At 40.3% G+C, this 15,496-nt stretch overlaps 1 protein-coding gene across 2 annotated transcripts in view; it reads left to right on the top strand.

Annotated features, from left to right (window-relative positions):
- HECW2 (HECT, C2 and WW domain containing E3 ubiquitin protein ligase 2) overlaps positions 1 to 15,496 on the top strand; it is a 256,874-nt gene that overhangs the window by 176,906 nt on the left and 64,472 nt on the right. For both annotated transcript variants that reach the window (XM_074967801.1, XM_074967802.1), the window contains 3 exons: positions 5,426 to 5,526; positions 6,966 to 8,321; positions 10,971 to 11,066. In XM_074967801.1, the coding sequence (XP_074823902.1) occupies positions 5,426 to 5,526; positions 6,966 to 8,321; positions 10,971 to 11,066 (1,553 nt within the window). The remainder of the gene's footprint in view (positions 1 to 5,425; positions 5,527 to 6,965; positions 8,322 to 10,970; positions 11,067 to 15,496) is intronic.

The following is a 15,496-nucleotide window of genomic DNA, read 5'->3' as shown; positions in this document are numbered from 1 at the left end:
CATGGAATCCTCCTGACCTGAAGATTCATACATACAACATACAAATACAGATGTACAGTGGCTACCTTGTCATGTGTTTTTTCACACCTTCGCTAAGTTTTGCAAATTTAAAGTTTTGCAGACCTCCTCAGCCTCTCCCATTGGATGGAGGGGTCTGCATTGTATGTTCACCCTGGAATATATTTAAAAAACTGAGAGCGCTCTCTCCTTATTCATTCTTTGTTTTCCTTCCCTGGTTATACACGTCTTTTGGACATCCCATTGTAATGGATCTGCGGACTTTCCCTATAAAGAAGAATAGGAAAATTTCTTTCTTCATCCAAAAATTTCTTTTCTTCTAGCAGAAAAGTCCACAGATCCAACCCACTCTGCACAACCCACTGTGCACAAGGATTATGATTCTGAGGGAGGCTTAGTGTCTCACTCTCCTCCATTTTCTTTATGTGGACAAAACATATATTTCCTTGGGGTGGAATTTTGTGGGAACAGTGTATTTGGGGTGGATTTTCACGTTGCTCTGCAGCATGAAATGTTTGTATCATTTTAATTTTTTTTAATTAACCTGTGAATTAAACTTTAAAGGACGTAGCTCTACAAAACAGCTTTGGAAGTATCTTGGACTGGTTAGCTGACTGGGTCTTTGGGAGTGTGGCCACTCCCAGCCTCACTGATTGACAAGTCTGGTTACTGAGCTCAAGAAGCTACAAGCAGGAATAAGACCAATTGTACTGGATCTGTGGACTTTTCCCCTAGAAGAAAGGAAATTTTGGGCTGAGGTAAGATGAATTTCCCTATTTTTCATAGATATTACCACCAAAATAAGAAGTTGCATGAATGGAGAAAGGCAAATTCAATTTGAAAACAATTTTAATTTTTAAGTTTCCCAAGGTGGTATTTACACAGGTAAGTTTTTTTTTTTTTGGTTTGTTTTTGTTTTAAAAGTATACCATTAAAATGTTGATGGTGCCTTCTGTTGAGTAATTTTGAATTAAAGGGGTCTGCCCATACACTTTATTATAATATCAAGAGTATCTCAGCTTCATAAACTGCCTTTCCTAAGAAGTCCTGCGTTAAAAAAACCCACATTGCTTGTTTGTTGTTTGATTTCTAAATGTGATACTTATATTTGTTGTAGTGCAATAGTTTTATTCAGATCTCAGTTTAAATAAATTATGATACATCAGAATAAGAGGCTTATTCTAATAAATTTGCAAACTGCTCGACACTAGACGAATGTAACGACTCTGTGAGCGACTGTCAGAATATTGCTTAATGTCAGAAGGGTAGCTGTGTTAGTCTGGATCTGTGAAAGCGGCAAAGAGTCCCGTGGCACCTTATGTGTTCATTTTTACATTGATGCTCAAAATGTTCTTCTAGTTCTCTATTTCATAGTAGTGCTTTGTGTGAAGTCTGGGGACTACCTTAGTGATTTTGGTGTGCTTATCCATATCCAGGGAGTTCTCTTCTGTATGTTTTGCAAGCCAAAATTCTGGAAGAGATTTTCAGTCTCCATATTTCAGTTGTATATACATTATCTTATATCATTCTGAGGAGGAAGGATTGCACATTAAGTGCACAAGGAGAAAATGGGTGGGTATTCAGTTTGGTAATGTGTTAGCATTAGAACTATTTTAAAGCAGTCTTGAAAAAATATTTTGACCTCTCATCCAGGACAAGTAATTACTGTTATTTTTATTGCAGTAGTGCCTAGGAGTACCAGTCAGCGATCAAGGGCCCATTGACTAGGTGCTAGACAGCTATACAGCCTCTTCCCCAGTGAGTTTACAATCTAGGTTATGACGCCTCAATGGGTGTATGAAACAAACTGATTGGAAGAAAAGTATAGACAATATAACTGTAAAGTACACAAATTATGATAAAGTAAGAAGTAAGCTGAAGTAGGTTTTTCTTTTTGAACAAGCTAGTAAAATGAAATCTCTTTCATCATCATGATGACTTCAAGGACAGGTGGAGATAATTAAAGCTTTAAAAAAATGGCATTAATCCAAGCCCCAAAGGTTTAACTTTGTATAATATAGACTTCGATTCTTTTTATCCTATATTGATTTTTTTTTACTGCTCATCACCGTAGTATTCCAGTAGTGTGTTAAACTACATGACTACACATTTGTCATGTGTTTTGTTCTCTCACCCTCTCCCCAGAGGGAGAACCATGTGCAGCGGAGGTTTTTTTTTTATATGGTGGGTTGGGTGGGGGTGTGTGTGTGTGTGTATGTATGTATATACATGCACACATATATAAATACATATATAAAAATATATAAATAGACACCAGTTGCTCTGTGTTTATATTAGACTAGGCAAGATCAAAGAAATATTCTTTGCACTTGCAGCAGAAGGTGTGTGAGGTTTGTGATAGTCCTTAGTTCCTAGTGGGAGTTCGTTCCACAGTCTTGGACTGCTCCTGGAGAAAGTTCTGTCTTCCGCACAGACACACTTTACTCTTGTTGAGAGTGCAGTTGTGCCAGAATACAAAGTTGTTGACCACAGTCTTCATCTCGGAGCTTTAGATGGTCTTTTAGGTATCCTTAAGCCCAGTCCTGGGACCTCTTTAAGGTAGGGACTGAGATGTTGAACTTGACTTGATATTCTTTGGGAAGCCAGTGTAGGTACTGATGAGAGGTTTGATATGTTCCCAGTAGCCATTGTGTTACTGAGGAGATGTGTGGCAACGTTCTGCACTAGTTGGAGGTTCCTAAGTGCTGAAGGCTACTGATTTAATTTTGTATTTTCTCTCTCAGATACAGAATTGTACAATGCGGTATCTAGATGCTTTCTACAAAGCTCCATCCTCATTAGAACAGAAGACTACAATGCAAACAAATTCTAATTAATTCACCTAGTGCATTTTTAGCACTGAATCATCTTCTGAATAAAAGTCCATTTTGAAAGTTCAGAATTGTAAGATTTTGGAATTATTTATTATTGAAGTTCCTTCTTCGAGTCTTGACTAATATTGAGGAATGCGAATGTTGAATAAATACTAGACAAGCTGAAGTCTGGAAGCTGCCATTCTCTAAATACCCTTAATTTACATCTTATCTAAACATAGAATTAGCCCCAATTTCAGCTACTGGTGCAAATGCACATGTGCAAACCTCTCATGTAGACAAACAAAGCCACAATTTGCAGCGGTGGAACTTACTCTGATTTCAAAGAAGGTATTATACTGCTATTATAGAAGTGTATTTTGGATAACTTGTGATCTAGCCACTGGTATTGAGTGATGAAAGGGGCTAGACATGTTTATTGAGAAGGTACTTGCTTCCCATGAGGGCTTTTTCCTGTTACAAGCTGGGGATGAAGCAATTTGGCAGTTTTCCAGCTTAAACATTTAAGGTCCTGATTCACTAGTAAATTACTCCAATAGATTACAGCATCGTAAAACCAGAGGAACACAGTTGTGAATCAGACCCTTATTTTGTAAATTTAATGTAATGCTGTTTAAAGAGACTTTTGCATTGATCATCCACTCAGATCTAATTTCCTACCAGACGTGCCAAATCAACTGAATAAACAGGACTTATTTTCACACACAAAATAGACGTACGCTATGGTTGCTCTGTTGAACAAAACTTGCTTTGGTTTGAGGAGCACAGTAGGAATATTGCATTTTGTACACAGGAACCATAAAAAAGCATTCCTGGCTCAGGCTTTTTTCCCATGTCAGTGATGTTACTCTTGATTCATGGGAATGTAATGGAATGTTTGAAGCTTGGAACTTGCCATTCTCAAGGTACATTGTGCTAATTTAGGCCTTGTCTGTATTTGAAATTAATCCTGATTTCTGGCATTGTTTGCACCAATACTCTGCATATTTGTGTAGTTAAAGTGCCAATGCATTTTGAATTTTGTGTAGCTGTTGTGGAAAATATGAAACATAGCCAATCAAAAGTTAATATGGCCTGTCCTAATGTAGGCACTAAGGGTGTGATTCTCACCCACCATTCTGGCCTGTTTATGCTGCATAAAATGGCTAGAGTAGCGTAAAGGAGCTCTAAAAGCTCTTTTTCCATCTGGAGGAGGATTATGCCAGCACAGGAGCTGTGAAAGATAGCCAAAGGGCTGTCTTCTGAGGATCCCCCTCCTATGCCCTGGCAAAGAGGACATGCCTGATTGAGGACAGGAGTGGTGTGTCTGTGACAGGGCTGTAGCATGTAGCGATGTGGAGATTCTAGCTTTATATAAAATCTCTCCAAAGGTGTGAATTTAAACCACTATAGTTATACTGATATTACCCCTAGCCTCCATGTGGAGACACTTACGCTGGTATAGAAGTGGCATTTTTGGTTTAGTTTGTCGTTTGGGAAGGGGTTTAAGCTGAACCAAAAAAAGTCTCACTCATATTGGAATAAGTGTGTCCAAATGGGGGGTTACACCAGTATAACTATACTTGTATAAATGGTAAAGCTTTCCCATGTAAACAAGGCCTTAGACAAGGCCCCACACAGCTGTCTAAACTATGTTGGAGAGGACCCTGGGCTGTGAGTTCTATGCTGTTCAGAAACTCATCCTAAAACCCCAGTTCTGGAAGCACTTAAGCACTTGTTTAAGTCCCATTGAAGTTATTAAGGCTTAAGCACATGTATAAGTTTAAGCCCATGCATAAGAGCTTAGCATAAGTGCTTTCTTGAATTGGAACCTAAAAATAAAAATTATAGTGTCTCTTGTTCAGGTAAATAATTAAAAATATTTTCTGTGCAGTAAAAACCACCAGAGGGCAGAATGATTTCAGAAATGAAAAGGTTTTGTAATCTTAAAGTACACACATTTTTGTTGTTGCTGTTTTTCTATTAAGCCCTGGTCTACACTGGGGGTGGGGATCGATCTAAGATACGTTGACTTCAGCTACGGTATTCTTGTGGCTGAAGTTGCATATCTTAGATCGACTTAGAATCACTTACTTCACGTCCTCACAGCGTGGGATCGACGGCGGCCGCTCCACCGTCGACTCCGCTTCCGCCTCTTGCAGTGGTGGAGTTCCGGAGTCGACGGCAGAGCGATTGGGGATCGATTTATCATGTCTACACTAGACGAGATAAATCGATCCCCAATAGATTGATCACTACCCGCCGATCCTGCGGGTAGTGTAGACATGGCCTAAGAGAAGATTTGTGGGTGGATGAAAGTTGCCAGTGCACACTTTATATTTGGAATAAGGACAAAAGCATAGTTTATGGATATGCTATGTTGCTTTATCTGGTAATTAATTGTCTTTTAGGAAGTGTACAGTCTGCATGCTCTGTTACACAAGCTAACGTGATGCTCACTTTTATGAATTCATGATTCTCTATTGCCTTTTATTATGCCGGATCTCTCTGACAGGAGCCTGTGATGTAAAACATTTGAAAATTAAAATAATAGTAAAAAGTCTAGAGAACAGTATTTTTTTTCTTCTCTGCAGAGACCAGATTCTCAGCTATAACCTTGGCAGAAGGCTCCCAGCTGACCATGTAAGTGGGTATCTCCAATTCAAAGTCGAGATTACATCTTCCATTCATGAAGGTGAGATTTAAAACCTGTGCGCACACATGATTGGGTAGAGAAAATCATTATGTACTATGACTACCTGTTACACATACTAATCCTGTTGTGTATAGTGCCCATACTATAGAAAAGCTTTGTGTGAAAGTGATGGACCAAACATTTCAAATACTACTTTTGAGATTATTAGCAGTACTGCTAAATACTAATTTTATCCTATTTATTTTCTACTTTTTTTTTATTGCTGATATATTCAAATGTACTTAGCATACAAGTATTTTCATTGTAGGGAGATTAGTTGACCTCATACATCCTTTTCAATTCCTAAAGTGTAAAAAGGTTTCTGAGGATATGTCTACACGGGAACTAGACATCAATGGCTGGCTCGTGCCAACTGACTCGGGCTCGTGGGGCGTGGGCTGTGGGGCTATTTCACTGCTGTGTAGGCTCGGGCTGGAGCCAGGCCTTAGGACCCTGAGACGTAAGAGGGTCCCGGAGCTTGGGCTCCAGTCCGAGCCTGGAAGTCTACACAGCAACGAAACAGCCCACAGCCCGAGCCCCACAGGCCCAAGTCGGCTGGCACAGGTCAGCCACGGGTGTCTAGCTGCTGTGTAGACATACCCTGTGACCCTTCTCCCTCCCCAGGTTTCAGAGCCCAGGCTCCAGCCCCAGCTCAAACGTCTCAACTGCTGGTTTTAGCCCTGTAGCACAAGTCTCACAAGTCTGAGTCAGTTGACCCAGATTCTGAGACTCGCTGCTGGGGTCATTTTTGAAGTGTAGACATACAATTACTATCCATGGAACTTAGATCCTCCTTTTCTAAAGAGAAAAAAACCTAAGTAAATATAAAACTGTTCTGTGCAGTGTGTGATATTTGTACAGGTTGTGACTGCCTCATTTAATTTCAAATACTGGCTGCGGTGCATCTCGTTGCCTCATAAGGAGACTGTTGCAGTTAATGTGTCTCAGGTTCTGTGCAGATCCTGCTCTTAGGAACAAGAGCACAAACTTTAGAAAACTGTTTTGTATCAGAGCCAATTTTGGCAATGTGCTGAATATATAAGAGCAGGATGGCAGTCCTTTATAGTGATACTTCATGCATATTGATGAAGTGAGCTGTAGCTCACGAAAGCTCATGCTCAAATAAATTGGTTAGTCTCTAAGGTGCCACAAGTACTCCTTTTCTTCATGCATATTGTGTTTCCTTTATTGTACAAAATAGGTTAAACTTAGATTGAGCGAAGTCTATAAATGTTGGTCCTGCATGAGTAGGAGTATAGATTTATTTAATTGTATTTTATTTTGTTTTTGGTTTTGTTTTTCACTTCACTGTTTGTATACAGCAAATGGGTATCTTAACAGAAGTGTGTTTTTATAGCATCGTGTTGTGCAGAGATATTAGAATGAACTGAATGAATATATTCATGTGTCTCATTCCCAGTCTTTGTGTTTCACTGCAGATGCTTCACCAGAAACAGTTGGTACTTTGCTAGGAGTGAACTCTGTGAATGGAGACTTAGGAAGCCCTTCTGATGATGAGGACTTGCCAGCAGGGAACCATGACGCACTTCCAGTTTGTTTAAATGGCCCAATCCTTGAGGAATCTGTTGGAAATGCAGTCTCTACGCATTCTTTAAGGACTAGTACAACTCTTGAAATGGACCAGGAGGAGTTAACCTCTACTGCTGCAAGGTCATCACCTAACAGAGGTCGCCAGGACTCACTGAATGACTATCTGGATGCAATAGAACACAATAGTCATCCCAGACCTGGGACATCTGCCTGCAGTGAGCGTTCACTTGGGGCATCCCCGAAACTAAGGAGTAGTTTTCCTACTGACACGAGACTTAATGCAATGCTTCACATTGACTCGGATGAAGAGGAGCATGAGTTGCATAAAGATCTGGGTTTTCAGTCTTCCTTGGAAGAAGATGGCGGTTTAGTAATGTTTAATGGTGCTACAAGGGGTGTTGAAGGAAATTTTTTAAGTTACTCATCATCAAATCAGATAATGCAAGGTCTTGCAGAGGATGGGAAAGCACCAGCCCTCGAAACTCCTTTGCAGCCCTCTGATGACCAGCAGGAGACCCTCCAAGGGCTTCCACCATCAGAGTTAGCAGGAGAGGAAGGTGAAGGCCAGCCAGATTCTCAGAACAATCTGTCGGTAGAATGGGCTAGCAGTGAATTGGGTGCCTGTCAGGTGGCAGAGCAGCCTACTAGCAGTGCAGACACGGGAGCTTCAGACTCTGCAGTTGGTAGCAGAAGAGGTATTAGTGAAATGGAATCCATTGACCAAGGATCTGAACCTTCCCAGGTATCCTCAGAAACTGAGCACAGCGATCCTGCTCGCACAGAAAGTGTCAGTGAGGCCAGTACCAGGCCAGAAGGAGAGAGTGATGTGGAAGGGGCGGACAGTTCCTGCAATGAAAGTGTGACTACACGTCTCTCCTCAGTTGAAACTCGGTGTTCTTCTTTTGAAAGTGCCAGGTTTTCTGAGACTCCTGCCTTTTCTTCTCAGGAAGAGGAAGAGGGAGCTTGTGCCACCCATGTGACCAGAGGTGAGCCTGCTACAGAAACACAGGACTCTGTGTGCACTCCTGGCTCTTTACCTGTGGTGCGGTTACCCAGCACTCAAGAGGAGGCTCGGCATCTAGCTGAAGGAGGTGAATTACAGGATAGAGATGACTCCGAAGAAATTTGGCAGAGGAGGAGTCTGCAGGCTGCAGCAGCAAGTAGCCAGTGTCAGGATGAAGAAACTGGAGGGGCCCAAGCTGCTTGCGAGGAGGGAGCTACACAAGTTGAAGGAGCTAGTGGAGGTAATTACTACGGTAGTCAATAAATGGGGCTGTTTTATAAGTGAGAAGTCTTTTCTGCAATCATTAGAAGAGTAGTTTAAAAATACTTAATTCATAAAAATTTCAAAATAGTTCTGTTCTTGGTGGGTTTTGAAATAGTCTGATTTTAAAAAAACATTTAAATAGTATTTTAATCAATTTGTTATGGTTTTGAAAATCAGATTTTAAAAAAATTGAAATGGAAAGTGTTGTATCTTGGAAAAGAAACCACATCCTGTTACTGTGTTGGCTAATCAAAATTATTAATGAGGGGAAAAACAAACCAGAAAACTAATAAATGAGAAATTGAGCTCCTGGCACTTTTATTGTTTTGGGGAAAGGGGAAAACAAATCTTTATGCATCTGTCATAAATATAAAGGGAAGGATAAACACCTTTAAATCCCTCCTGGCCAGAGGAAAAACCCTTTCACCTGTAAAGGGTTAAGAAGCTAAGAGAACCTCGCTGGCACCTGACCAAAATGACCAATGAGGAGACAAGATACTTTCAAAGCTGGGGGCGGGGGGGAACAAAGGGTTCTCTCTATCTGTGTGTTCTTTTTGCCGGGACCAGAACAGGAATGCAGGTCAGAACTCCTGTAAAAAGTCAGTAAGCAATCTAGTTAGATATGCGTTAGATTCTGTTTTGTTTAAATGGCTGATAAAATAAGTTGTGCTGAATGGAATGTATATTCCTGGTTTTGTGTCTTTTTGTAACTTAAGGTTTAGCCTAGAGGGATTCTCTGTTTTGAATCTGATTACTCTGTAAGGTATTTACCATCCTGATTTTACAGAGGTGATTCTTTTACTTTTTCTTTAATTAAAATTCTTCTTTTAAGAACCTGATTGCTTTTTCATTGTTCTTAAGATCCAAGGGTTTGGGTCTGTGTTAACCTATGCAAATTGGTAAGGATTTTTATCAAGCCTTCCCCAGGAAAGGGGGTGTAGGGCTTGGGGGTGGGGGGTTTGGGCGGGAAAGACGTTTCCAAGTGCACTCTTTCCCTGTTATATTTGTTAAATGCTTGGTGGTGGCAGCAATAAAGTCCAGGGACAAAAGGTAAAATAGTTGTACCCTGGGGAAATTTTAACCTAAGCTGGTAAAAATAAGCTTACGGGGGTTTTTCATGCAGGTCCCAACATCTGTACCCTAGAGTTTAGAGTGGGGAAGGATCCTTGACACATCATAAAGTGCAAAGAGGAAAAAAGCTCTATTTTTTAAAGAATTATTTATCAGATTTAAAGCTGATTCCCCTCTCATTTACAAATTCTGACCTGCTCAAACATATCTCTCCATGGGAAAAGATTTCATACATTCATTCTATTTACAACAATTACTTGTAAAGCTAATTTAGGATATAAAAATTGTATGTCATACCTAACTTCAGTGTAAGTAGTAATATATTGTAATAAATAACTTGTCCCTAGTCACAATTTACCATGTATTCATTCACTTCCTTTTTCTGGTGATGAAGTGGGACTCTTGGGAGTTCCTTGGTAGCACTTCACCACCATATTTGAGGAGGCCTGGGATGACCGCCAGCCTCTGATGGAGTTGATCACATGCTGGATACAGTACAGTAAGTCATCCCTGCCAGTGAAGGCTTATCTGAAGTACATCAAATACTTTTGAAGAGCAACATTTAGACTTCTGAATGTACCAGATTGCACCAAAATATCCCTGGAAACTATATTCCCAGACTCTCTCAGAATCCTCACATGCCACCTACACAGAGAGTGAAATCCCAGCCCCGTTAAAGTCAATGGAAGTTTTGTCATTTGACTCCAGTAGTGCCAGGATTTCACCCAGAGTGTACAAGTTGTGTATACTTTCAGTATGGTTGGTATATTTTTCAGCAACAATGTGTACATCTTTCCAGTGAAGTGCACTTAGTAATATAAAGAAAAGGAGTACTTGTGGCACCTTAGAAACTAACAAATTTATTTGAGCATAAGCTTTCGTGAGCTACAGCTCACTTCATCGGATGCATGCTCACGAAAGCTTATGCTCAAATAAATTTGTTAGTCTCTAAGGTGCCACAAGTACTCCTTTTCTTTTTTGCAGATACAGACTAACACGGCTGCTACTCTGAAACCTGTCAATTAGTAATATAAGAAATCTTGACAAATGGCGTTCTCTCCCCCCTTTGGTTATGAGTATGAACTTTTATTTAAGGGAACAAACCAATAAGTAGAATCCTTTATCCCTTCTCTCACTGAGCAGCCCTCACCCCTTGCTTACATGACTAAGGGAAATTATTTTTGTGGGAGATCTTGTTAAAGTATGTTCAACAGACCTCTGTTGTCCTATTATCCAGACACTAAGAGCCAAATTCCCTTGTAGTGTAAATTTGCATGATTCTACTGAAATCAGTGGAGTTGCAGCCATGAACCCCAATATAGAACTTGGCCTTAAGATCTTAAAGCAGCAGTTACTGTATTTAAATTGGGTTTCCGCAGTGGTTCCATGTGGTCTGTATGCTGTCTGAGGGGCCAGATGTGAGTTGGTGCCCCCTCTGAGACTTGAAATTACAGACGGAATCCAAGTTCACTGTGCTGCTCAATTCAGAGGTCACTCAACAGCTTCTTAGCACTGAATGAAAAAATAGCAGAATGTCTTCTCTGTTTAATTCTAGGTTCCCAAGTCAATGGCCACCAGACTTTGAGGTCTCTACCTTCAGTACGTCAGGATGCTAGCCGATATCAGAGAGTGGATGAGGCTCTGCCACCAAGTGAGATTCTGTTTTACTTTAATCAAAATGTTCAGGATATGAGCTACTCTAGGAGTAATGTGGCCCTGTAATTCAACAAGAACGAAGATCAGCAGAGGAGTTCTATGTGGGGAACAAGGCTATGAAATGTTTTGTAAGAGAGACTGTTCGGTTTAGGAAGTACCACAATGTGCTATGCTGATTAAACCTCTTGTGGTGGTCCACTAAATGAAATTGGTAGAGAGGTATGGGTGAAAGAAACTGCCTTTTCAACTTGTGATCCAGATGAGTGGTGATGTGGGGTGATGTGCTGTGGTAGGGGCTAGGAAGCAAAGATATCCAAGGACTCTGGAAGCTGTGGAGTACTTCAAAGCTGGTGGAGATTTACACTGAAATAACGTAACTCCACGACACACAGTGCTAACTGGAGTTTCAGGATCAGTTGGAAAGCAAGAACTTGAAGCTTTAGCCTTCTTGCTTTCAGCTGCTGTGTCATGGAATATATTTATTATGCACGGGATGCAGTAGGTGTAGGGTGCTAATGTTCTCATTGCTGATGGATCCAAAGAGTGATCATTAGTGGAATGGTGATACAACTAGGTGTAAAAAGAAATTAAGACATTTGTTATTTTAATTTTTTGTTTTGTGGAGGAAATGAAGACACTCTGGACATAGTTTAATATCTAGGTTTATTTTAACTATTGGATGCCTCTAAATTGGCTTAGAAATCGTTACTCAGTATTGTAGATGTGGCTAGCACTTTGCTTTCAATTACTTGACTAATGCACATGAATAACCCTGGCCCAGTGATAACCCAGTCAGTATTAAATATTTGAAGGGGAAGGATTATATCATCTACCTGTACACTGCTAGTGGGGAAACATTGTTTACCCCCACTTCCTCCCCCCCCCCCCCCCAAATATGGAGGCCAATTACCAACATCACCTTCATAGACAATCACTAACCTATATCAGCCCTGACTACTTATTCTTTGTTTCCCAAGGGGTGGTGAGAGTAGGTAGGTGGTTTTGAAGACTGATGTCAAACAGCAGAAAAGAAACTCCCTTTGACTTTAATGGGATCAGGATTTTTCCCATTTAATTTAATAAAAAGTAAGATATTAATCTTGCCATATGGAATAGGATTGTGTTGGCATTAGTAATGAGACACCTCAGAGGAGTACTGTATGAAGCCCATTATCCTCTTGCTCCAGTTTGATTCTGTTACAACAAATGGTCATGATAGTGTTGTCATTCAAAAATCCCCAACTACCAGGTCAGCCAAAGAGAATGTTAGCACCCTACACCTTAATTTAAAATTTCTCATAACACAGTATTTCTTTTCAGAGTCCTGCCTGGGGGAGATAGGTACTTTTGGCATTTTCATCACTTTTCTCACTGACAAGATACAGGACATTTACAGGAAATATTTAGATGAGATCAAGTCAAGATATAATAAATTAGAAACATTTGAGAGGTGGCTTTTATACTGCAGTGATGTATATACAAATTGCTTATTTTTCTCATAAGCTGTGTCTGCTATAATTGTTATCTTTAAAAAAAAATCTCATGATATTTACATTTTGTTTTGCAATATAATATTCCAACACTGTCATTTACTAGGAGGGTGTGTGTGTGTGTTTGTACCGAATACTGAGCCTTGATATTCCCTCCCTCCATACTTCTATAAATATTTAGAGGAAAAAAAAATCAAGGCACAGTGCAAGGGTATATACAGATTATCCATCTGCTGCTATGAATAAAACTTAAACCAGAAAAAAACACTAAATGCCATCTGGATTCAGTTTTTCTGTCTGCAAATGTGCTTGAATGTTACATTATTAATATTGTGATGTTATCTGGGGCAGCACTCACTGTAATGGAACATGCTTATTCAGTCAAAGGTTGTGGGCAGCATACCACAGTCTCAGGGTGCTTTGGGATACGTTCTAGGTGTTCTTGCATCAGGCTGAGACAGAAGAAAAATAGTTATTCCAGTTGCCATATAGATGATCAAAAATTAGAAAAATATATATTATTTATGCAATATACGTATACCATATGCTGATTTTACAAATTACTCACTGTATTAATAGGGAAAGCAAAAAACAGATGACCTGGTATTCTAAAACCTTGATTAACTGCAAGAAACTATGCAAATTCACTGTACTTCCAAGCTTTTGTTTTAAAAATATATTTTTATAAGCATGTTTGCATCCAGTTTAATTGATAGACAGAGGCAGTAATCTGAGTGGTTGCTTCAGTAATGACTTTGCAGACTCAATGCATCACAGCACTTAAGCCTGTGCTTAACTTGAAGAAAATAGACTAGTTGCATACTTAAAGTTAATCATGTTCACAAGTGCTTTGCTGGAATGGGATCTTATTGCACAACACTGTTCAGCTGCGACTTGATTTGAAGAAAGGAGTGGAGAATATATGTACTAAATAGAGGCAAATTTCCCTCTAGAAAGGCCTTTTTCACCTGAATATAAAATCTCTATATACTCTGAAATAGTCAGTCCTCTTGGAAAGCCAAGTAAGAGGCTACAGCACTCCGAAAAATTTAGTTTTACCAAGCTTAATTACTTTTGGTCAATTGGCGTGCCTATCCTGAGAGGTAAACAAGCTTCTATGCAAGTAATTAAGGTTGTCTCCTTCCATTTATTTGTTGCTTTCCCTACGAATGGGCCTGGTTGTTTTCCACAGTCTCTTGTTAGTACTCTACTGTGTGTGTGAATTCTGCTAAGTGATGCTTAGCTGAATGTGGTTTTTCATTTATCATAGTAATACACTGCAGCACTGGAAGAGCATTTAATATAACCTTTCCTCTCTAAAGAGTAATTTATCACAATGAAATACACATTATGTATCATTAACTAATCTGCCTTACTATTGTTGTTGACAGCTGAAAAAAACCGACCACTAGGTATCAAAATCAAAACAACTAGTTAAGATTTACAAAGGTCACCTCTGTTCTATAAAGGTGCAATTCAGGGCTTGTCTACACTACTGCACAGGGTCGATCTAAGATACGCAACTTCAGCTATGTGACTAGCGTAGCTGAAGTCGATGCACTTAGATCTACTTACCGCAGTGTCTTCACTGCGGTAAGTCGGGTAAGTCGACAGCCGACACTCTCCTGTCGACTCCGCTTGCGCTCCTCATTCTGGTGGAGTACCGGAGTTGACGGGAGAGCGCTCAGCTGTTGATTTATCATGTCTGATAAATCCACTCGCGCTGGATCAGTTGCTGCCTGCTGATCTGGTAGGTAGTGTAGACAAGCCCTCAGAGGACCAGCACTGAAGTTCTGCTTAAATCTATATATTCGGGCTTAAGTGGAGCTCATTTGGTGCATGGAACTTGACCTGGCCTTCTGACCTGCTGTAAACTTCAATGACTGCATCACAGCATACTGCAGATGAAGTGAGTGAACCCAAAGATCTTGAATTGTTTAATTTGGGATTCACACTCTGTAATGTTTTGGGGTACAAACCCACTGAGAGGTTGTGTCACTGTCTGCCCTGTAATCCTGAGTGCCTTAAATGTTCTGTTGCTGTAGCTCACATCCTGGGCACCAGCAGACAAGCATGCAGATCCCTTGTGTCTGGGTGCTGAGAAGCCTTGGTTCAGCACTCTGACCCCAGTAGCCTGCCTACAACACAGCCTGTGGTTACTACTTGCAGGGTGACACCAACATACACCCCAGTCCTGAATTGCCCAAAACTGTCTGGTTGCCTGGAAGCATCCAGCCCTCCTCTGGAACACTTAAGGAAGCAGTAAGGTTTATTGCTTCTTTAAAGAGACAAAAGTACAGCTTATTACTTTAATCAGTTAACTATCACTTCAGTTCAAACACAGTGCTGGGTTCATTAAGTTTAAAAGTAAAACAAATGTATGCACAGAAGAGCACAGGTTAAGTGATACTGAGTTAAAATTAAAGGTCGCAAGCAAATAAAAGTGAAAACACTCACCGAGCAAGATAGTCTTTGTTCAAGAAGGTCTTTCTCTCACCCACAGTCTTCTCTCCAAATTTTTACTGACTGGCCTGGCTAGGACCCCTCACAGAGATCAAATCATTTGGTTTCTTTGTCTCCTTATGGTGAAGGATAATTTAGGTGGTTGCTTCCCCTTTCATATAGTCCAGTGACCCTCTGAAATGTTTTCTTCTGAAGGCTATCCCCAAATAAAGTTCATTAGTTCATGCTGAGTAAATGAGCCATGGGTTCTGGCGGATAAGGCTCTATGCTGGTTCCTCCTCTGCTGGTGATTGCTAAAGTGCAAATTATCTCTTCCTCCTGCCACCTACAATACAAATAAATAGCCCACTGCATTTGGCCACACCCTCCTTCCTTTTTTCTGGACAAAACCTGTTAATCCATTCCACCTGGCATGCCTGGTTTAAACACCTTTTAGTCACAGACTTTAAAGCATAATATCAATGAGTATCCA

The sequence above is a fragment of the Natator depressus genome, chromosome 11 (genome assembly GCF_965152275.1).
Source record: "Natator depressus isolate rNatDep1 chromosome 11, rNatDep2.hap1, whole genome shotgun sequence".
NCBI lineage: Eukaryota > Metazoa > Chordata > Testudines > Cheloniidae > Natator > Natator depressus.
Note: the sequence above shows the minus strand (reverse complement) of the source record. Positions and strands in the feature narration are given on the sequence as shown.